Consider the following 23523-nt stretch of genomic DNA (forward strand, 5'->3'; position numbering starts at 1 on the left):
CCAACGTCTTGAGACTTGCGCTTCCCGCCATTCAGCGTGGTGCATTTACAGATTTTGAAAAAAAAACACCACTTGGTAACTCCATCTCAGCCACTTTTGCAAAAGCGCTCAACATCCCTGAGCAGTACTGTGTCAGTGCTAAAGAGCTGACAAAGATGGTTGAGAAGGAGATTTTAGATAAGGTACAGTCGATTGCCACCCTGGTCAGAGAGAGCTCCAATTTACCGCCAGACCCTGCTGTTTACGTCAGTGGAACAATTCCGAATATTAGCAAACTCCGTGTCATGGTTTCTCTTGCGGGCTCATCCTTGAAATTACACGCAAACAACCGGCAAAGGGCACTGATTAAAACGGAAGGCGATTCAAGTCATTTTGAATCCAGCAGTGACAGCAGTGTGTCCGGCATCTCACGCGAATCGGCCACCTCGGAGTTTAGTGATATTCTGGCCAAATGTAGTCGAGAATCATATTCTGATGATGAATTTTGGGATGACGATGAAGATATAGAAACTGAGCCACCTGCTAAAATAGAGCAACTTTCAGAAAAGAAATTAAGTTCAGAAAGTGGGGAATCTGCAGAAGCTGAAAGGCAGGCAGAAAGTATGGAACCTGAGACCACAGTAGAAAAATTTGCATCTGACATTGTCAATATTATATTTAACATTTCCCCTTCTTCTGACACTTCTGACACTGATTCTTCTTCCCACGGTGAGAAATGTATCTCACCCAAATCTGGATTTAACGTGGGAGCCATCTTTGATAAAGTGAGAGAGTTTTTCACCTCACGTGCTCCTTGCGCACCAGAAAAATCCCGCAAACACCATTTTTTCAAGTTTGCACAAAAACATTATGAAAAGATGAAAGAGGGGCTGAAAAATACAGTGAAGGAAAGCAAAAAACATTTTATTAGTCTGTTAAACATAACCCACTCCCCTGAAACTGAGAGAATGGGTTCCCACGACAATAGTGTCAGCCTCCCAGGGTCAACATGTGAAAATCCTCATCCAAAATCTACCATGTCTGTCCGTGCCCCTTCTAGAAGCTCATCTACTCTGAAAACCATGGTAAACTGTTCTACTCCAACTAACTTTAATGTCATCCGATCTGAAATTAGTGACATATACAACAAGTTCACAAAACAGGAAGAACATTATATTATCCAAAAAACCCTTGAGAACATTAGAATAAGCGAGAACATCAAGAATTTCTCAAGGGAATTAACAGAGAAAGTGTACGACCATTTAATGATAAGTCGTATATACCAAATTCCCACAACTTTTATGGGTAGAAGTCTATCAGACTCTGTTATCTCCAGGACACCACAGAGAGTAGCTGAATCAAGAGTTTCCTTTCCTCCTGAAGTCCTCTATGTAATCATAGAAGACGCAGTTGAAAAGTTTTTGCAAAAGATTCTGCTCTTGGTTGATGATGAAAACACTGATGAAATTATTCAGTGTGAAAAAGTGTCTGAAGCTATTAAAAATATCCAAAACTTCATTGCAACAGCACAGACACGGGCAAAAGATACAGAGTCAGACTCTTCTCAAAAAAGTGGCAGAGAATCTAGAACACCCTGTCACTCTAGACCAGCATCTCCAGAAAGACAGGCCAAGTCTCCAGAGAAAACCTCAACATCCTCTCGTTTAAGTTTAACACCAGTTCTCGAGAGGAGGGAGGAAGAACTGCCTGAAAAATCAGTGGCCAAATTCTCCAAAAAGGATGAGGCGAAAATGTCTGAACAGTATGATGACAAATTCTCCAAAAAGCATGAGGCCATACCCTCTGGAAAGTCTGAGGAGAAACCCTCCACAGATGAGAAACTGTCTGAAAAGTCAGAGGACAGATTTTCTGAGGACAAACCCTCAGAAAACATAGAGAAAAAGCTCTCAGAAGTGTCAGTGTCATCTGCTGAAGTGGAGGAAGTATCCCAAAACCTTGTTTACTTTGTTTTAATTAGACTTCTCGAGAAGTTCAAAAGCAGGCGAAAAGGCCATCTCACTCCTCCAGATGGTGTAACACTAGCTGACATCATTGAGCGTGTCAAAAACTTGGTGGCACCTGAAATCAGCAGCGCGGAGTCTATAACACGTCTGGAAAATGACGTGACAGGATTGACCAAAAAACTGGTTAAAGCACTCATCAAGGAGTTTGGCTCCCCAGAAAAGATCATGGATGCTGCTTTGGCATGTGATAGTTCATTTGACGAGGCTCTTTTGAGGCTCTTGAAAATCCATTTGGGTGTCCCCACAAGTTCTCGACAAAAGTCCAGAGTTGCCAGGTTCTTTTCAGCATTGAAGAAAGCTTTAATGAAACCCTTCAGATGCTGTTTTAAGGGCAGAGATGACTAAAGACCTTGACTTTTCCACTGCCTTGCTTCTCGCAAAATCTCGAAGCAGAAATGATCCAAAAACGGACTTGAATGGTCAATCATAGTGTCAAATCAAATTCCTGCATAGTTTTCCTAAAAAACTATTATATTTTCATTGTGTCTCCTTTTTGTTTTCCATCGAGTCCAGCCAGCCGCAGCAGATGGCTGCCCCTACATGAGCCTGGTTCTGCTGGAGGTTTCTGCTTTTTATGGCAGTTTTTCCTCCCCACTGTCGCCAAGTGCTTGCTCATAGGGGATCATTTGATTGCTGGAATTTTCTAAAATTGGTGTTTTGAACTTTAAGATAGAGGTCCTGCAGGCCCTCCACCTTAAAGCTCAAAACACCTTCAGGAGACTTTGTAGTTCATTGTTATTACAATGAAATAAAAAAAAAAATCCAAATTAAAAACATGTTGACTTTTGTTGTCTTTTCTTGATGTTAACCACGAAAGAAAAAAAAGTGTTGCATATGTGTACTCTGGTCATCAGTACCGGTATTTTAATGTATTAGAGTAGAATTTGATATAGGGTTAGAGTCTGTTGACAGTTTATCCTCCTCAGAATCCTGAGCGCTTCTTCTGTCAAGCTGGATGTCTTTAATATGCGTTTCCAGAACCGGGGAAAATAACAGCATCGGCGAGCTAAACCGGTCGGCTCTGACAACAGCAACAGATTACCAGTGATAAATGGTAAAATGGTAAATGGCCTGCATTTGTATAGCGCTTTACTCAGTCCCTAAGGACCCCAAAGCGCTTTACACTACATTCAGTCATTCACCCATTCACACCCTGGTGATGGCAAGCTACATTGTAGCCACAGCTGCCCTGGGGCGCACTGACAGAGGCAAGGCTGCCGGACACTGGCGCCACCGGGCCCTCTGACCACCACCAGTAGGCAAACATAGGGTTAGTATCTTGCCCAAGGATATTTGGCATGCAGCCAGGAGGAAGCCTGGTTAGTGGCTGACCTGCTCTGCCACCTGAGCTACAGCCACCCTGATAATAAATATTATCACAAATACAATTCCATTTCAGATTATTCAGAATAAAAGTATATTCTCATGCAATTATCTTGGAAAGTGTTTTCCCACTAAATGCTATATGCAAATACATGAATACAACCAAGCTCATCCTGATCTATCCCAAAGCCAGCTGCAACAACAGCCAAGCATTAACAAAAAGAAGAAAAGTAATAATTACAAATACAGTGATTTTCTGACTGCCTGGACTCATTACTAGATAAGAAAAATATTGCTAGCTTAAAAGCAAACTACTACCTACTTCTTACTCACACCTTCACCAAGTCCACTTTCAGCTTTTTAAGCAGACATTTAATTCTAAGTGGTGCTTTTATGTAAAAAGTTGAACCAGTTGGCTGTAATCAAGAGTGAAGAAGCAGCAGGAGACGGGATTAAAACAATCAGCTGACAAGCCTGTCTAGCTCTGTGAGTTTGAGGGTTAAGAGATTAGAAGACACACCCTACGGCACGTTTAACCAACAAAATAGTTTATTACAAGGGAATGTACAACAGTGCTGCATTTTTCAATGTTTTTTTTAGTAACTCAAAACAGAAAAAGGCTCAGGAACAAACAGTCAAAAGTGCTTGGATTGCATTATAATCTTCTGAATTTAGTACTTTTTCTTTCTACAAGTAAGGCCCCCAGCCTAAATACATCTGACACAATAGTTTATCATCTGTGGCTTCTTGTATGAGGTAATGGACGTGCCCCTCAATTGACAGAGGAAGACCCAGCACTTTATTCCTGCTCTTAATCACTCCCTGCAGGCGCTGCTCAATGTCACACACGTGGGTTTTAGCCTAGCAGAGAAACGTAAAGATCAAACATTATTAGGTTTTATTGGACCTGAATGTGCTGTATTTAGCCCAGTTTTCCTCTGGGATTAATAAAGTCTCTCTGGTTTAGATTCGCAAGTAAATATAATTTAAGAGGTAAAAATTCAAGAAACATGCCCACCTTTTCATTAACAATCTCTCCTGTCTCATTGGCCTGAGCTTTCGATAGTCCTTTGGCTTGTTTGCTCCACTCCACCAGTGGGTCATGAAGGAAGGTCTTCAGCACACTTGCAAGAAAAATTAAAAACAGAGACTCATTTTTAATATTTATGAATGATTGAATTTGATATTAATAATTTTTATGTGAATGTACCTCATGAGTGGCTCTCTCTGGTCTCTCATTAGTCTTATCGTAACCTCACAGGCTTGCCTAAAGAGGCCCTCGATGCCCATGGGCCCCATAGCATGGACCATGTTTCGCGTCAGACGAAAGGGAACAACCTCTGGCACGTCAAATGTCTCCCCCTAGTGGAAATGGAGAGAAAAGCACAGGCAAACTTAAAAGCAACAACATGCACTTGTGTTAAGGATACATATAATAAATAATCAATATAATAATATTCCTAAATAATATTTTTATTGAATCTAAGGCAAAAAAAAAAAAACCTTGTTAAAGAGGCAGTTGAAGTCTACATGAACACATTCTCCAGTGAAGGAATCAAAGAGGATGTTTTCTCCGTGGCGATCTCCCAGACCCAGGATGTAGCCCACCATGGACATCACAGCAGTGGAGCGGCAGTATGCTGAACGACTGCTGTACCTGTAAACAGACAAATACTCCAAAGATTTATTCTTGGATTTAAGTTACACTTAAAGCAGATTTTTGAAAAATTCTGATTAGAAATAACTTCTTTCAAATGTGGTCAAGATGTTAAATGAAAATGACTAACATTTCTGGTAAAGCAGTGACCTACAGTAGTATAATTATAGCAGTGTTGTAGTGAAGGTCATACCATGACGTGGGGTCAGGAAAGGTCCGGAGGAACCATTCATAGAAGACAGGGGGGTGTCGAGCACACAGCACCTCCTTGTGGATTCGCAGTTTTTCCTCAAAGGGAGCTGTCTTAGGAAGAATAAGCTTCCTGAGCTCTTTACCTGATAGGTAGATACCTTAAAAACACAGAAAATGGTGAACAACTTAATTATTTCCCAACATTTACTTAAAAAAAAGGTTTCTGACTGTGGGCGTTATAAGAAGGGATACCTCTCTCTTTGTACAGCTTCGTGAGAATGTGCCGCAACCCGGCAGTGTTGTTAACCCATTCGATGATGCCGCACTCCTCATTGAGGGGAATCACAGCATAAGTCCGGATATGTAGCTCCCTCCGTCTGGACTCAGCATCTTTACGGAGACACTACACAAACAAAATACAAACAAGCACATATAAATGCTGTTCTTCTCACATTTTCTTAAGTAATTTTCTCATGTAATTTGCACACATATTGATTGATTTAGTACAGCTGAGCTACACAATAAGCTCCTATACTGCAAAAAAAAAAGTTCAGTTTTTGTTCACATTATGAGAAGATGAATAATATTTAATTTAAACTTTGAGGCCAGAACAACACATATAATAAGAATGAACCTCTAAAAGTTAGTAAGTCTTTTTATTCTGACCTAATCTGCAAGTCGCTCTATGGCCAGAACTCACTATATATCCATTTCATTTGAATGAAATCTCCCAGATACCTTATTGATGAGACAGTTGAACTCCATAAGCCTGCAGTCCTTCCTCAGGTCATCTTTAGGTTTACACATCATGGTGTAACTCCGACCATCCGAACCCTTCAGGCTTATCTTCTTTGGCTTCTGCAAAGAGGCCAGGATCTCCACCTACACAAACAAGATTATTTTCTGTAACTGTGATCAACTCCTGCTGAATGTTAAATATACCACGGAAGCCAGTCACAATAGTTAACACCCTCTTTCTCTTACACTGTCTTCAAAACCATCCAGGTATGCCCAGTGTCCAGGGAAAGCGTCATGCTGTGTGTTTTCCCCGCCTGTGGAGGGCAGCGTTGGGATGAGGACAGACTGCAGAGGGATCAGGATCTGACTGAACGTTGGCTCCTCCACCAAACGTTTTAGCTGCTTGAAGTGAATGCTCATACTGAGCGTTGTGCTGTTACCATCCACCTGTAAGACACATTTAGAAACATCTCTACTCCTGCCTAAAGAAGATTTAAGGATTGAGAAGTCACAGACTATTGAAGTGTATTTGTGCATGTGCGTGTATACCGGTTTATTACAAAGCTCCAAAAGCTTGTCTGTCAGTCTGTTGGCATCTCCAATGAATTTTTCCAGAGACTGTTTAAGACTGACGGCTTTCTTAAGGATCTGATTACAGCGATTCATGCGCATGGGGTAGGATGACTGGAAAGAAAAGAAAAGCAGACATAAATAAATGCTGTATTTTGGACGCAGAAGCAGTTGATTACGAAAAGTAACAGAGAAACTGTAATTTTGATTTGACCTGATCTGCTAAATAACATTTCAAATTAAAAAGCCAAAAACAACCCCCCCCCCCCACATAAACAGACTTGCAAAAGTTAAACTTTATAGTCACCCCTCATTTGTTTATATTTTGCTTCCAAAGACCCAGACCTTCTAGTAATTTCTTAAAGTGATCTTTAGCAGTAGTTCCCCAGGCTTTCTGGAGGGATTTCAAAGGTTTTGTTTGGACAGTGGCTACTACATAAGTGGATGACAAAAGAAGAGATGCATTTATTATCTGTTATGGAAGGCAGCTAACATCCGAGGAAAAGCTTTGAATGTCCTCCAAGAAGCCTGGAGAACTATTCCTGAATATTCCTACTCCTACCTAATGAAATGACAAAACAACTTGCCTAAGAGAGTTCAGGCTGTGTTGAAGAATAAAAGTGGTCGTATCAAGTATTGACTTTCAAGCTCATTAGAATTACAAAGGTTTATAGAAATCACCATCAACCTTAAATAAATGAGGGGTGGCTCATTTCTCTCACCTTGGAGACCGCAGTCATTAGCCACATAGCTTGCTGGGGGTATGTGAGGAACACTTTGGCCACAATGGTCATGAGGACATTGAAGACCTCATCGCTGGAGTGACACACCCTGGAGATCAGCTGGGAAAATGCGGTCAGGAACTGGTACGGTGCCAGCTTAGAACAGTGCTCGCTCATTACTGTGTTGATTTTACTCAGCTCCTGTCGCATCTGTCTGTCTGCTCGCCCAGCTGAGGTGAGGGAATAGGTATAATTTCAAGTGTTAATGAAAAGCCAATGAAATGCTAAAAATAAATAGCTAGAAAGCAGTCAGTCTGCAAATTAATTAGACTAAAACTAGAAATATCTCCCTGCGCTGTGTGAATTGCCAACCTTTCTCACATTCACACACTTTAGCTCCAAAGTCCAGCCAAAGAGACAGCATGCGAGGCATGGCCTGGTAGATATACTGGTTTCCAAACTGCAGAGCACTAAGAGGGAGAAAGTTGATAAGTGTGTTGTTTGATGAAGAAATTAACAGCTGTGAAGTAACTTATAAAAGCTCTGATTATAGCCTACAGCAGGGGTGTGCAACTCCAGTTCTCGAGAGCTACTGTCCTGCAGCTTTTAGATGCATGCTTGTTCCGACACACCTGAATTTATGAATGGCTTGTTATCAGGCCTTTGCCAAACTTGATGGCATGCTGAAGAGGTAATCCAACTATTTGATTGAGCTGTGTTGGAGTAGAGATGCATATAAAAGCTGCAGGACCAAGGACTGGAGTTGGACACTCTGGGTCTACAGGGCTGAATATCCGCAGAAAGAACAAGAACTTACTTCCCAAAGAATGTGACGATGTAACGGATCAGATTACCCTGTTTCTCCAGCTTGTTATCTGTCACCATTGGCATCACTTTGTCATAGTATTTGGCTAAGTAGAAGTTACCATCCTCCCACTCTGGTAGGAGGTTAGTCACATCCTAAAAAAACAAAATAAACAAACAAACAAAAAAACCATACAACACATAAGGTGAAGACAAGTGATGCAGAAATCTGCTTTGGTGCCACATCACTGTGAGGGTGATCTTTGACATTTGGATCATTGCATTTTTCACTTTGTCATTTTATGAAACATTTTCAGAATCTAGTTTGAAAGGGTGTAGATATATCAACCTTGTATGTCTTCATGATAGCATTAGACTCGAAGTTGGCCGTCTCCTCCATGAAGCGCCCCACCAGCAGCATGGCTTTGCCTTTAGTCTGGAGACTGCGAGGATCTGTCAGGGGCTGATCTTCAGGGAAACACTGAGCCACACCCTTCTGCAGGACAATCAGGGCTTGGTGGACATCGCCCTGATGACATTCAGGCAGACAAATTAGGCTATATTAGTTTCATTTGATTATGCACATGTATGAAAATCTAATTTGCAGATAGGAAGACACTAAAGAAAATAAGTTTTCTGGTCCTGTACAAATGTGAATATTTTGCATACAGTTTTGCATCATATATTGAATGCTGGTTTTATTTGTAGCCTGGTTATACCTTAGACCAAAGCCACTTTGCCTTCTCTGTGACCAGTTCAGCTAGATTTGTATTTTCTGCATTGAGAAGGGCATTAAAGGCGGTCTGATGGTGTCCTGCTTTCCTGGCAACCCGGGCACTTTGTAACCAGCACTCCCCAACCAGCTCCTGACATTCAGGTCTACAGCGCAAGAGTGAGATGATAAATGCAGATGTGAGTTCACAAAGATTTGAAAATATAGAGATCCTGTTGTATTAAGAAGAAAATTTAAACACATTTCTCTAATATGCGTGTTTCAGAAAAACAGCATGTTAAAATCTGTGCAACTAAAAAGTGATGTTTCCTTACTGTGTTCCCAGACTGAGCAGGGCACGGCGGAGAGCCAGGACTGGCTCCTTGGCTCTGAAAGAGTTTTGGGTCATCTCCAGCCGATCTGACCAATGAGGAGGCAGCTGGCTAAGGTTGGACACGGAGCCCTGTCTCTGTTTCAGCAGCTCATTGAAGGTGTGCTCCAACTCACTGAGCATGTGGAGTCTAAACACACGTAAATGCTTTTTTAGAAAGTTATTAAAACACAATATACTTGACTCCAAACTGAGCTGACATCCACAGACCTGACAATATACTCATATCCTCTCTGGTAGGTTCCACACTCATAACTGGCTGCAGACAGAGGGACGACCTGTTCTTTCCTCACCAGCTTCAGCTTCTCATAGAACTTTTCAGCATCCTGCTTCTTAGCTGAGAGCAGCAACTGGCCGAGCCGCACACCCCATGTGCTGGACTGCTGGTCTGGAGACACAGAATAGAAAACTATGCTTTAAGCAGATTCATGCAGCATGGAGTCACCAGTGGTTTCACATGTTGCACATACAGTACATGCTGTGTTTCTGCACTACCTGAACTCAAATAATCTTCCAGCAGGTCCCATTTTCCGAGCTTCCAGGCTGCCTCTACTCTGTAGGTGTTGAGTTCTGACTTCCACTGGTGCCTAAATGGATATATAATGCTTCATTAGGCAAACCCATATTAACCTAAATTTAAAAAAAAAAAAAAAATCACATTTAATAAGAAATAGATCTACCCTGATGTGTATGTTTCTTACTTGTTGGCCAGTACTCCATTGACTTGTGTGATGACTGTGGAGAGCTGTCCCAGGCCGAGCATAGAGGTCATCACTCCATGATAGTGAGCGATCTTTACACAAAGTGACAATTGAAATGATCAAATATCAAGAAACAAAAAACAGCAAATTAATTATCTTTTATGTCAATATCATAAATAACATATTGTAAGAAAACACATAAAACTGGCATAGTATATGTACAAATATTGGCTTATTAAGCATGTCAGTTCAACTGCTTTTAAATGCAAATAACTAATCAGTCAATCACATGGGAGCAGCTCAATGCATTTAGACAGGTGCAAAAGATTAATTTCAAACCAATCAAGTATCAGAATCAGAAAGAAAGGTGATTAAAGTGGCTTTGAACGCATCACTGAAATACTCGGTCGCACCAACAGCTAAATTGGTTGTTGGTGCGACTGAGTATTTCATAAACTGATGATCTTCTAAGATTTTCCACACAACCACCTCTAGGATTTAAAGAGAAGGGTCAGAAAAAACAAAAAATATCCAGTGCTCCAAAAAAATTCAGAAGATCGAAACCTGATATTGTTGAACAACAACAATCAATAGCCAAGCAATTGTTTCTAATTCAAATGTGAAACTGGGTGTACATGTTTATGGACTCTATGTGTTACGGTACCTGGTCTGACTCCAGCTGTATGGCTCGGTCATAGCACGCGGTGGCATCACGGAGCAGGCCGATGCTCTCATGCTCGAGTATCTGTTCCTGGAGTGATGGCTCCTCCCTCCTCAGAGCGTTGACACCTCTCACTCCATCCGGCTCGTGCATTGCAGCGTACAGCGTCTGTGGCAACCAATCACGTATATCACAGAGCTTAAAGTCCACCGCAGAGATTAATTGGATGAGTGATTAAAAGAGAAGCGCACTTGTACTATTGGACTTGTTGCTGTCAAGATAACTTTTATAATGCAGTCAAAGTCCTGAGTCAATCTTTTATTTAATGGTTAATAGCCAAATTGTTTTCTGACCTGCAGGAATGTGAGATGGTCTTGTACGTTCTCTTTATTTTCCAGGATGTAAGCTTCAAAGTGCATGAGGGCACGAGTGTACGCTTTGGATCGTAGAGAGGCCTTGGCCAGGACATCCTGCGGGATATCTTTCAGGAAGGCCACCACACGCTGATAATCCCCACTCTCTGCAATATCATGTTATAATTCTTTACTTTATTAAAGCAATAGGGTGAGTGAACAATGAGGAGAACTGAATTTTATTCAGTTATTTTTTTATACAGCTCAATGCAAATAATGCATAAAAGCCTCAATCTTATCATGTAAATAATAGCAATATAAATTGCTATAGAGTTGATTCAGTAAATACATCTTTTTCAACAGTGACTGAAGCTATGCATCTTTTGATTAGTCCCTAGATTATTGTAGGGTCTATCTTACAATATAAAGCACCTTGAGGCGACTGTTGTTGTAATAAATAAAATTGAATTGAACTGAACTGAATTCTTACCATGTTTTGGTTTGGAGTAGAGGATGTGGCGACTCCACTGTGTAAGGTGTGACAGCATGCTGAACACAGTCTGAGTGCTCAGCTGTGACAGGCTGGAGGCCGTCTTCTGGGCAAGCCCCTCGGCTTGTCCATCTCCCTCTGTCAGCACAGCCAGCATTTCCTCTGTAACCTTTGACAGAAACAAAACAGCCAAAGAAAAATGAACCAACAATAAAAATACACGTATGATGTTTAGTTTTTCATTGTCAGGGATGAGAATTAGAACAAGATTCGAATTGAATACATCCGAGGGACAGCTCAGGTTGAACAGTTTGAAGACAAAGTCAGAGAAACAAGGCTGAGGTGGTTTTGGACATATGCAGAGGAGGGATAGTGGATATATTGGACAAAGGATGCTGATTATGAAGGTGCCAGGCAGGAGGAAAGAAGTAAATTACATAGACGATTCATGGATGCAGTGAATGAGGCCATGCAGAGGGGTTGGTGTGACAGAGGAGGATGGTAGGGATCGGGTGAGATGGAGTCTACTGATCTACTGTGGTGGTTCAGACGTGTCCTCACCTCCTGTTGCTCTGCAGGAGTGCAGCCCAACAGCATGTAGAGCAGAATATGAGGCAGCAGGTAGATTGTGACCTTGTAGTCGTGTTTGATGATGAAACTACAGCATCTGAACACTTTGCTGGCCAACTCGTGTCTCACCTGGAGAGCAAAGAAACTTCCCTTAACTTCTGGCTTGGAAAACAAGCTGGGGAATAACTTCAAAAAGAGATGGGTTAACCTTGCTGATGAGGTATCCAGCCCAGGTGGCTGACCAGTCAGAGAATTTGCTGCCTCTGCTGCTGAGGTACACTGGTTTCTTCAGCTTAGACCAGTTCACCTCCTTCTGACTGCTCTTATATCTGCAGGTAAGAGGCAGAGAAGAAAACAGATTTACAAGGAGAGAAGACAAAAGAATGGAAGGACTCAGTGAGTACTAAAAGATTGCAGGCAAGAAGATAAAATGTAGGAGAAGGGAGGAGAGAAAGGGAAAAGTAACTTTCGTCTGAGGGATTTTTAATTCCTGAATTCTGAGACCATTACAAACGAGACTACGTGTGTACGAAGGTGTAAACTTCAACCTGCTGTTGAGGTGAGGCTCCAGTATTTCTTGAATTTGCTCAGGCAATCTCCTCCACAGACGCCGGCCTGCTGAGTCAGTTCGACCTTCGCGACACTCAAATATGGAAAGCAGTTCCTACAGTGGATATAAAATCAAACAAACATTTCAACATAAACCCCCAAAAATAAATAAATAAAATAGAGGCGCGCACACAAATAATTAAAGCTGTTGCGTACCTGAATTGCATAAGCAGCAGAGTCCTGGGCTCTCACGTCATCGGCGTACGCCAGAAATGTTCTGGTCAGTTCAGTTAGCAAATCATAGGCAAAGTTAGGATCATCCACCCCGCTCTGCCACAGAGAAAAAACATGCATTTCAATTATCTTTGCTTCACACACAGTATCATATAAACCTGCTTTGTCTCCTTTAAAACTCTTTAATATTTTTTTTTCAACTGAAACTGTATGTGAAGTATTAATAGAACTATATGTATATGTATAATATATATATGTATATATATTTAATTAACATTACATTTGCTATCTATGTTAGTTATTTACCACAAAGGTGTTGCGGTTGCCGTGGGTGTGTGTTTGCGACAGATCCAAGCGTCCCGGATCCACGGCGCCCAGCTCCCCCAGACACTCCCCACAGAGGAGCCTGGCCTCTGGGGATGAATCCTGGCAGCCTTTCAGCAGCACTGATACCAGGTTGGAGATGACCGGCTCCACAGCTTCACTCGCACAAACCTGCCGCAGCAGCCACTCCTGCACTCCAGAAAACAGAGGAACATATGTATAGTGTGTTAAGTTAAAGTAAATTTGTGGGTAACGGTGAGGATTTAACATGGGCTATGCTAGAAGTGTATTAAGAACTGAATTAAGAATTAGAATTAAGAACTAAAACACCAATTTAGGTGCTAAGATGTATTACAGTATGTTAATTTATGGACACATCCATGGTACATAATTCTTAACACTAATGACCCAATTTTCAGACTTACACCTTTTACAAAGACAAATCGTATGAAAAAGATAACACAGCCGGTGATTTTGGAATAATGCAGTCTACTGGTTTTATTATATATATTTTGAATTCTTTTCTGAGTTCTCTTTGCAAACAGGGAGCTGTTTCCTTACTGTAGCACTTCATTGAGTGTGTACCTGGTTGCTATGCATCATATCCCTGAGGCTGGTCAGCGCGTGGATCCTCACGTCCACGTTCTCATGCTGGACGGCTCTCATGGAGAGCTGCAGTGCGGCGGCCAAGTCACTGCTGCTGGCCGCCAGCTGGAAGAAGGAAAGAAAAATAAAACACAATGTGATGTATGTATGATCACTGTCAACCAACCTTTTGTTTCACATTCATTTTACTTTCTGTTGTGCCCTTCATACAGACCTTTTTATAATCCTGCATTACTGCGTGGATGTCTTTTAGCTCTGGATGGTCTGGTAGAAAGTAAATTTCATGGAGGTAGTCACTGACTTCTTCCCTGTAATTAAATGACAGAAGTGAGGCATCTATGTACATATACACACACACTTTCAAGTACCTACATACGCATACATACATACTCATCCATGTGTACCCTTTTACACATTGTTGTGTATGTCTACACAAGTGTCCATTCAGTACAAAAAGGAAATAAGACTAGTTGTGCACTAGAAAAATCCGGTTGATTGATACCTTGAAACAATTCTGAGAATTCAATCACAAAACCAGGATCAGGGATCAAATTGTGCAGTGAATATCTGTAATAATAATATTCCATTATGGGGGTGATTTAATTTGGTTTAATTAATGAGGGAAGTTAAAACCATAACAGAAAGATGTGTTTTTGTTTTTGCACGCTGATCAAATGTGCACATCTGTGTTTATGTTTGCTACCTGTTGTCCAGGATGAGGAAGCGGATGATAGCGGCAGTTTCTTTGGGCTGCAGTGGAATCAAGGGGAGCAAAGCAACAATAACATGACTCAGTAGGGGGCCCAGGTGTGCAGGCTCCACACTCCTCACAAAACAATCCCACGTCCTACCCAGAGGAAAAGGAAGTATTAAAAAAAAAACCCAATTAGAAACAGATGTCTGAGCAAATACCAACGAATAGCACATGTACTAATATGTAAAAATCTAAGTTTTCTGTTCTTCAGAGAGGTAGAATTGCAATGTGCAACACAAACAATTAAAATAATAAAGATAAATGCACCACAATATGTGACTTTATGTGCAAGTATACAAGTACTGACTGGCAGCAGAGGAGAGGGAAGTCCTCTCGGTATCGCAGGCCGGTGCGTAATGTCGTCATCATCTTCACTCTGACAGAGCTGATGTGTTTGGAGCCCATCAGTCGCATCAGAGCCATCACACTTGTCAAAACCTGCACGAAGAACAGGCAGACGTGTTCACTTTGAGCCAAGCAGAACTTTATTGGACATTTAACCAATCAGATTTAAAATTCTGGTATTTTAGAGGATCAGTTACCAGCTTCTTGCGGTCCTTTTCCCCTGCACTGGAGCTAAGGAGCTGCATGTTGAAAAAGGCGAGAATCCCCAGCAGCTTTGGCTGTAAGTAGTCAGCCTAATAATAAAAAAACCAAGATTAATGGATTAGTGGATGATTAATTGCATTAGTATTTTTTTTTTTTTTTGCATAGAGAAATGACATTTTTGGCTTAAAATAATTACATACAACATATCTCACAACTTCTAAAGCCTAAATAGTTTCATAAAGTATTTTTGTCTAGTCAACTGTCAAAAAGACAAGAAATTAAAACACTGATATGAAATGCAGAGGATGCCAAGTACCATAAGTTCTGGGGTGGTGATGTCTCGGGGTCCCTGGTATGGATCATCACTGGATGCAAAGGAGGCCAGGATTGCCAAGCCATTAAATACCTGCAAAGAAATAAACAGTCACGAGAACAGAAACTAGAGTCTGTGCTTTAGATCATTTGTGAAAGTTTTACTCAAGAGGAAGCCTTGTGCAGAATAATTTCCTCAAAGCCACATATTTTGAAATAGATTTAATGTTTAGAAAATCTGTTTCCACATATGTGTGTCAACCTGTTGGTAGTGCTCTCCAAGACGCAGCAGCAGCTCGTTATGAAGACCCTGGAAGTCTTGGCGTAGCAGAGATCCTAGTTCAATTTCTGTCTCACTCTGGAAAAACATGAAGGAGAAAAGAAAACAAGATGACCTCTTCAGGTACATGACTCTAAATCATGTTTCAGCTGTAAAATGCCAGTAAGGTTGTTCATACTTGTAGGTAGTGAAAGGCCCTCTCCAGCTCCTCCTTTGTGCAAGAACAGACCAGATGGCTGAAGATGTACTTAAAGTTGTTGATCAGGATCTCTCTCCTGTTCGCCTTCAACTCAATGGCCAAAGTTCGAATGAGGGCAGAGCCTGTAGAGCTTGCCTTTGCTGCCAGGTACGGCAGCAACACCTGGAGGGTCCGCTGCATAAACAAATATGCAAGAAAGCACCAATGTACATCACATAAAGAGTGTCTACTATCTGTTTAATCTGTGTGTGAATGCGTGTGCATGACTGTACATACGGTGAGGAAGCGGTGGAGGTCTGGAAAGTCAAAAGCATGTGCGATCTGAGCAAGAATATCCAGAGCCAGCTCCCTCTGATTGGCTGACTCGGTTCCTTGATCTGGTGTGCTCCGCAGGGCTGACGCATGGCGTGAATGTAGTGACTCCACCAGGAACTAAAGCCAAAGAAGATATAGTAATGGACTGTAGATTTTCCACAAAAAACAGTATCTAAAACAGACCAAATGAAAACTAAACCAATGCAATTTTCAAACATTAAATCCACATATATACTGTGAATAACAATATTATAAAGCAAGTCATCCAACTCATAATAAGCAGGTGAGTAGGATAAGTTTGGTCCAATTTAAACAAAAGACTAGATACCTGGCAGATAGGGTTCTTGTATTGACTGAAGAGTGTCTGCAGTTTCAAGCCTTTAGTGGTGGCCAGAGCTCGAATTTGAGTGTAAGCAGCTACAGAGACCTGGGACGACTTGGACAGGAGACAGTGGAGCAGACGCAGCAGAGAGAACGACACCAAACTACCCTGAGAGGCTCTGACAGAAGAGGAGAGGGGAATGAAGAAATCTCATTCATTAAGTTGTCTTTTTAATTGTATTAACAAAAGGAATTCATCTGTTTCTACCCTCTACAGTGAAAATGAAAATAATACGAACTAATAACAACTAGCACAACATTTTATTTCTGTATATAACGTCAATGATTTTTATCTCCCATCTTATAACATGTTCTTCATTAAAAATAATAATTTTAACTCATACAACTTGTGCAATAAAAGAAAGTTCTGTCTATATACCTGCCGATCTCTCCAGTGGTGAGGATCAGAGTGTTACGCAGGTCATCATCTCTGTTAAGTTTAGCATTGCTGAATGCCTCTTTAAGACGTGCAACCAGGAGCTGTGATGGTGACACACACCATATCAAAAAACAACAAGTAAACATCCAACATTAAACCATATTGATTGAGGGGGAATACGGTGAAATTTTACTCTGACAATAATATAATTATGTTATAATAATAAAAGTATTAGAAAAACTGGAGTCTTAACACTAGAATTGCTCACCTCATTCAAAGAGCCCTGCTCAGAGTTTCTAGTGGTCTCTGTTACCAGGAAACGCACCGATTGGCTGAAGCATGTTCTAACCACAGGATCAGAATCCTCCATTAGACCAATCAGGGCGTAGAGTATGGCTCGAGAATCGCTGTCTGCACCAGTGAGATTCACATGCTGGCACAGGTGGGGAAGAGCTTCTAGGAAAGCTGGCAGTGAAATGTATAAAATGTTTGAGAAAACAGCAGCTGTGAACTGACTTGAATGCATCAGCTGTTGTAAAAAACTTATGGTAGAAAACGACTCATTAAAAAGGTACCTTGTTTCACAGTGCTTGGGGCTTGTGGTCTGAGCAATGGTAGGAAGGGTCTAACAACAGATGCCCTGAGGGATGGCACTGCTTTCCCAGCATGATCTGCTTCAAGACTACAAGAGAGGCAGAGGATTTTGGGAAGACCAGTGGAGTCTGTGTGGATGTTATTAAGGCTGGAGAGCTCTGATTGGAGGCAGCTCAGCTGACCAATGATCCTGGCAAGTTCCTTCTTCACCTGCTCCGAACTGTCCTCCAGCTTGGAACTACAATTATCAAACATACGCCATCAAATATAACAAAGTGACTGATGATATCAATGAAAGAAAGAGAGAAAATATTAGTGGTCAAGTCTTTATTAATGCATGAGTTTCCATACAGCAAAGTAGTGCCAATGAGGTTGTAGTGCATGTTTCCCAGATGGTGGAGAAGAAGAGGGAAAGCCTTGACTGCTGCTACTCTCACCACCTCCTCCTGACTCTGCAGCGCCTTTGAAAACACACACACGCGCCACGTCTCGCACACACCGCCATGCAAAAAGGCCAGCAGCGACACGCAGTCGGCCTGGACCTCAGGTGCTGGAAAGAAAGACGTGGAGTTTGTGTTTTAGTATGCTGCAACTTTAAAAGCTGTGAAACTTTTAAAGCAGTCAAAATAATATATATATTTGGGTTTTCATTAAAAGAACAAAAAGCAGACAGGAACACTCACAATAGCAGAAACTGAGTTTTTGAGCCAAGGCTAGCAGCCAGGATGGGAAGCCTGAAGTCTTATAGGCTGAGACAGACTTGTTCTCACACACCCAAGATAGAGACAACAGAGCACACACATGTTGTTGGAGCCTGTCATCATTCTGGCTGCTCACTAACAAAAAAAATATAAGATCATGATTATAATAAAGGATATGTAACAGTTTTGATTTCTATCTTCAAATTAAACACAAACAAATATGGAAAATACAACAGCTTTTATTTTGACAACAAACTAAACCAAGAACATCTGGTATTTTTGTATTCGGATCCTTACTTGTCAGGTAAAGTATAGAGTCGAGGACCCTGACAGTGATCTGGACAGCAGACTGAAAGTAGCTCCGATTTGACACAGGCTGAGATCCTCCTTCTAACACTGACTGACAGCTCTTCAGGGCCCTGCTCAGCGTCTCAGTGGGAACCCAAAGGAGAGGTGACAAGCTGCTATAACAAAGAGATGTTGAAGTGAATAATATGCTATTAATCACTGTGAATGACATTTGTCCAACTGCAGCCAGGAAAGTAAGCAACCTCTAATATTAAACAGTATTAAAATAAAAAACTAGAGAGGAAGTTTTTCTGAGAGGCAGAAAAAAAGGTAAAAAGGAGAGGGCTTGTGTAAGAGCATGGGCATATGTTTGGGAATTACCTGACGGGAGAGGAGCAGAGGGCTGCCTGATGGAGAATGAGGGCCAGTCCCTGCAGAGCAGACAGACTCTGTGTGGTCTCAGGCTTAGCAGAACTGGAGTCTAAAAGCATCAGCAGCTCCTCCAGCCGACTGCTCAATGCAGCCCAAACCTTACTGCGAACACGCATGTCCACTTCACTTAAGATAGAGACACAGACATTACTTCAATACGACATATGACACATTTGAAAATAAATATTTGTTTTGAGATTTTCCCGGCTATTGCTAAGTAGTAAATGTTGATGCACTCACCTTGAGGATGTTTTAGGAGTTTTACCGACTGAACTGGTAGCAGATTTGCAGGATTTCTTGACAGGTGTTGCTCCATCGTTACACTCCTGCAGCACTAAAGCTGTCTCAGCCTTCAGGGCGGCTCGGAGAAACCCTTCTGCACACTGCGAACAACAAGCATAGCAGATATTGTAAAAGGGAAATACTGTATGGATATCAAAAGGATCATTAAAAAGGAAACACAAAGAACAGAGTTGTACTTCGGCTTGATTTGCTGTCCCCACGGTGCATGCTAGTGTCCCGCAGACTTCGGTGACCCGCTGCCTCCTAAGCAATGCGGCGCTTTCATAAACTGGTGCTACAGATAGCGAGAAGCTAAACAGCAGGCATAGTGACTCGGTCACTTCTACACCTAACTTGACGCCAGCTCCAGCAAGAGTGCAAACACACTCGAACATCTGTGAGAGGTAGATGGGCTCAAAGTGTGAGTGAGAGACATAAGATGGCTGAAACACACAGCGGGTCAGGCTTAGCAGCTCTCCTTCGTAAGCTTCTTTCTCATTTATGTTTGCTGTGGCAGAGCAGGAGTGTGTTTCCAGCAACTGGAAGTAGGCTGCAAAGAATTCGTGGCCCTGCATCTCAGGAAATCCTCTGAGCTCCACCAGTGTTCTCAGCATCACCATGGAGGCCTTCCTCAGCCTGGTGTTCCCGTTGGCCAGGATGAAGCATGCAGCCTCCCAGGCTAAACTCAGGTCACGACGGGAGATGACTCCCCGCAGAGACTCAGTTATGATGTCGATCGTTATGGCAGTCAGCGACTCCAAGGCAGCAGGTGAGGAGAGCACAAGGGCAGAGGGGGTGAGGTATGAGGAGGCACAGAGGGGGGATAAACTGAAGCACTTGAGGTTTACAGGCCACTGGCTCTTTGTGTGAATCTCCAAAACATGTCCCTGTCCTCCAAGTGTGCAAATATGTGCATACAGGTTATGGCTGAGTTCCTGGCACAGAAATATGAGTTCCTGAATGAGGCAATTAAAGATAAATGGTGCCCGGACTCTCAGAGTGTGAAGTAAAGAGCACAACACAGCAGAGACCCGTCCATGGATGATATCACAGCCTGGAGCTGCTGCCACACGAAGGAAACGCACCGCCACCCACTTACTGAAGTCTAAAATCAAGACAAGGAATGAGAAGATATTAAAGGAGAAAGGAAAGAGGAAAACATGTTCATTTTTTTTCTAATTTCTGAAATCACTTATGGCAGCATTTTGAGAAGAATTTCCTACCAGTGCAGCTCTGTGTGGTGTCTGGGTATTCAGCAGGCTGACAGGCAGGGTTGGCAAACATCAGAGATGAAGATTTAACTATGTGCTGCACGAAGTCCAGCAGCATCACACAGGCTGGCTCTGAGCTGGACTTCTTATTTAGCCCTAAAGCAACTGGAAGAAAAGACAACCGTTTTGTTCAAAGAGCTGGTACACATACAGAGGATAAGTCAAATATTCTTGCAATATTAACTTGAAAAGTCACTAAATGATAAAAAGCTTAAAGAAAGACACTGATTTAAACTCCAGGTACAATATTTATTCAAAAGAATCTGAGAAGCCAAGAGTTAATTACCAAGTAAACTACTGGAGATCATAAATTTATACAACAGCAGCAAGAAGACAGAAGCAGACACAGGTTTATATTAGTTGTACTTTTCCTATCTGTAGTCACACCCGATGTGCCCTCTTTGTGTTTTGGAACTCCTAACACAGACTGGGTTTCTGTTTGCCGAACAAACACCTGCCAGCAATGTGAACTGCTGTTATATCACCTTCATATTGCAAAGGGGAAGTTACAGGTGCAGGTGTAGAGTAAGGGGCAAGATTCATGCAAGTGGGGGGAAGACAAAAACTAATATGGTTTATAACAAACTCTGCGTACTAAATGTAATAAAGGTAAAGATAAAGGAATTTAAGGAATAAAGGAAGCATGTCTGATGTGCACACATGAGCTTGTTAGGGTTTAAACCTGCTTACTTTTTTGTGACATTTTCATATTTCATATCATCAAACACATTTTAATATTAGACAAAGATAACCTGATTAAATTCAAAGTGTAGTTCTTAAATTTTGATTTCATTAAATAAGAGAAAGAAAAGCTACCGAAACCTACCTGGCCCTGACTGAAACAGTAATTCCTCCCTTTTTAAATCATGAATTAATTGTGATTTACCACATTGGTTGAAAGCTCAATTTAATTTCACAAGTAACACCCAGACGTGATTACTGCCAGGCTTGTTGAATCAAGAAATGCCTTAAATAGAACCTATCTGAGGTGAAGTAGGTTAAAAGAACTGTCTGGAAAGGGTTACAAAACCATTTCTAAGGCTTTGAGACTCCAGTGATCCACGGATTTTAACAGTGGAAAACATTCCCAGGAGTAGACAGCCTATCAAAATTGCTCAGAGAGTGCATCAACAACTCATCCATTAAGTCACAAAAGAACCAAGAATAATGTTCAGTGATCCCACACCCACCAGGAAGTCTTAAGTGCTTAAAAAAAACCCCATAAAGATCAAAATGAAAGTTCTGCAGCGGCCTAGTCAAAGTCCAGGCTTAAATCTAATTTAAATGCTTTGGCATGACCTTAAACAGACCGCTCATGCTTGAAAAACTTCCAATATGGCTGATCTTATGTGAAAGACTTGTTGCAACTTATCACCATCACTTGACTGCAGTTCTTCCTGTTAAGGTTGGCACAACCAGTTATTAGGTTTAGGGGGCAGTTACTTTTTCACAAAGGTTTGGATAGTTTTTTTCCTATTTTTATAATAATAATAATAATTATTATTATTATTATTATTATTATTATTATTAGTAGTAGTAGTAGTAGTAGTAGTATTATCAGTATTATTATTTTACAGGAGTTTTTCAGGAATTCATAACCTGCATGTTACATTTACTCAGGCTATCTCTATTTTTAAAATTTGTCTGATGATCTGAAACATGCAAGTGTGACAAATATACAAAAAAAGAAAGAAAAAGAAATCAGCACAGTATATTAGCAAGGGGAAATAGCAGTCATTGTAAGCAACAACTTAAGGGAATGTGTCAGCAGATAAGTCTGACAGTGTACACCAAAAAGCTGTTTGTTTGTTTTTTACTGATGTCCTTTCAGAGGCTTTTATTATGGTGACCACCCCAAGTAAGTGTCGATAACACCGCCTTACCGACATCCACATCTGTCAGTATCCTGTCGATGAACTGGCAGAGAATCTGTCGAGGTTTCTGTACCACCTGGTCGTACTCTGCAGCGCTCGCACTGCAAACATCAGCACGATGTTATTCACAGAGACATGATGAAGCAACGGTTTTTATCGACTTCAATAAGTAAAGACGAGGACTCACTTTAGCCCAAATGACTGGTACTGTTAACTACTTAGCTCTTAGCCAACTTTAGCCGTGTACTCACCTAGCTAGCTCCTGAAGAGCCGGTATCATCGCAGACATTTCCAGACCTTCCATTTTTAAACTTTGTATGTCCCTGTTCGATAAAACTCTTTAATACATTAATATATGGCTCTATCTAATCATTTTTAACCAGTACACATCTCCACGTCTCCTTCTGCCTGTCAAGTCTTTCCAAAACTTTCGCTCCAAAATGACGTTTCTGTTTTGATACGGAAGCCAGCGAGGGTCTATAAGCTCAAACAAAAAGCAAACTAGTAAGAGCTTCCTCTGGTCGTTAAAGTAACGTTAAAGTATGTCTTTTACGGCAGGAAAAAATATGTAAAAAAAAAAAATTTTTTTTAATTGTTAATAGTAAAAGTACCACAGGCCCATAGTAAATGTCTTACAATGTAGGCAGGGTAAAAATATACACAACAGTGATTTTTTTTTTCAAAGGAGAAGTAAAAAGGTGAAATAAAAAAATCTAACTGAGACTGTGCAAAGGAGTAGTGCAATTGCAGTAGTAAATAATGTGTAAAAAGAGGGTATAATACAAGATATATAATGTAAATATTTGTGAAACTGTGTATGCCTGCCTACAACTGTGTTACTTTACTATTCATGAGGCAATGTTGTATTTTGTGATTAGAGTTTAATGTATGTCTTAATTAAGTTGCTAAATTTAAAATTACAGTAGAATTTCTTAAATCAGTTAAATGGTATTTATATAGTACAAGTCACAACAAAAGTCACATCAAAACACTTTATATTGCAAGGTAAAGAACCTACAATAACAAGAGAAACACAAGTGTTTCTGTTCCTTTATTCACCATGCAGCTTTTTGAAACAAGATGTATAAGATGCTTCCCCTTATCTAAAGGGGAGACTGAAACATATTAGAAAATTGGTAAAAAATAAATAGATAAATATCAAGTAATGTCAGATTATTGTCACCTCCCATCTTTCAAGTATTTTTAACCTTAAAGTTTTCAGTTATGCCCATTTTTAGAAGCTATGTAGAAAATCCAGATTTTTGCTTTTGATGGCTTTTGATTCAATTATATTTCATGCACTTCTGAACTA

At 41.0% G+C, this 23523-nt stretch overlaps 1 protein-coding gene across 3 annotated transcripts; it reads right to left on the reverse strand.

Annotated features, from left to right (window-relative positions):
- Window positions 1–3857: 3857 nt before the first annotated feature.
- atr (ATR checkpoint kinase) lies at window positions 3858–22680 on the reverse strand. 3 transcript variants are annotated; one of them, XM_013270036.3, is made up of 48 exons: window positions 22463–22680; window positions 22221–22312; window positions 20290–20442; window positions 19264–20171; window positions 19025–19167; window positions 18734–18910; window positions 18362–18528; window positions 18047–18199; window positions 17715–17913; window positions 17345–17601; window positions 17038–17234; window positions 16770–16870; window positions 16338–16509; window positions 15971–16126; window positions 15674–15868; window positions 15478–15573; window positions 15220–15309; window positions 14897–14992; window positions 14662–14792; window positions 14304–14447; window positions 13815–13908; window positions 13580–13705; window positions 12977–13183; window positions 12653–12766; window positions 12436–12551; window positions 12096–12216; window positions 11879–12016; window positions 11318–11486; window positions 10828–10994; window positions 10478–10642; window positions 9814–9905; window positions 9608–9699; window positions 9323–9500; window positions 9057–9242; window positions 8729–8888; window positions 8359–8538; window positions 8023–8165; window positions 7578–7675; window positions 7206–7435; window positions 6463–6597; window positions 6160–6360; window positions 5914–6057; window positions 5428–5578; window positions 5177–5333; window positions 4830–4983; window positions 4537–4688; window positions 4345–4450; window positions 3858–4187 (listed from the first exon to the last, which is right to left on the reverse strand). In XM_013270036.3, the coding sequence occupies exons 1-48, from the start codon at window positions 22513–22515 to the stop codon at window positions 4014–4016; spliced, it is 7830 nt and encodes a 2609-aa protein (XP_013125490.1). In that variant the 5' UTR covers window positions 22516–22680; the 3' UTR covers window positions 3858–4013. The 3 variants fall into 3 exon arrangements, with proteins under 3 accessions (XP_013125490.1, XP_019204502.1, XP_019204503.1); XM_019348957.2 differs by having other exon boundaries at window positions 3863–4187; window positions 18362–18525; XM_019348958.2 differs by having other exon boundaries at window positions 3863–4187; window positions 7587–7675.
- Between the last annotated feature and the right edge of the window lie 843 nt (window positions 22681–23523).

Source organism: Oreochromis niloticus, linkage group LG19, assembly GCF_001858045.2.
Source record: "Oreochromis niloticus isolate F11D_XX linkage group LG19, O_niloticus_UMD_NMBU, whole genome shotgun sequence".
NCBI classification, from domain to species: domain Eukaryota; kingdom Metazoa; phylum Chordata; class Actinopteri; order Cichliformes; family Cichlidae; genus Oreochromis; species Oreochromis niloticus.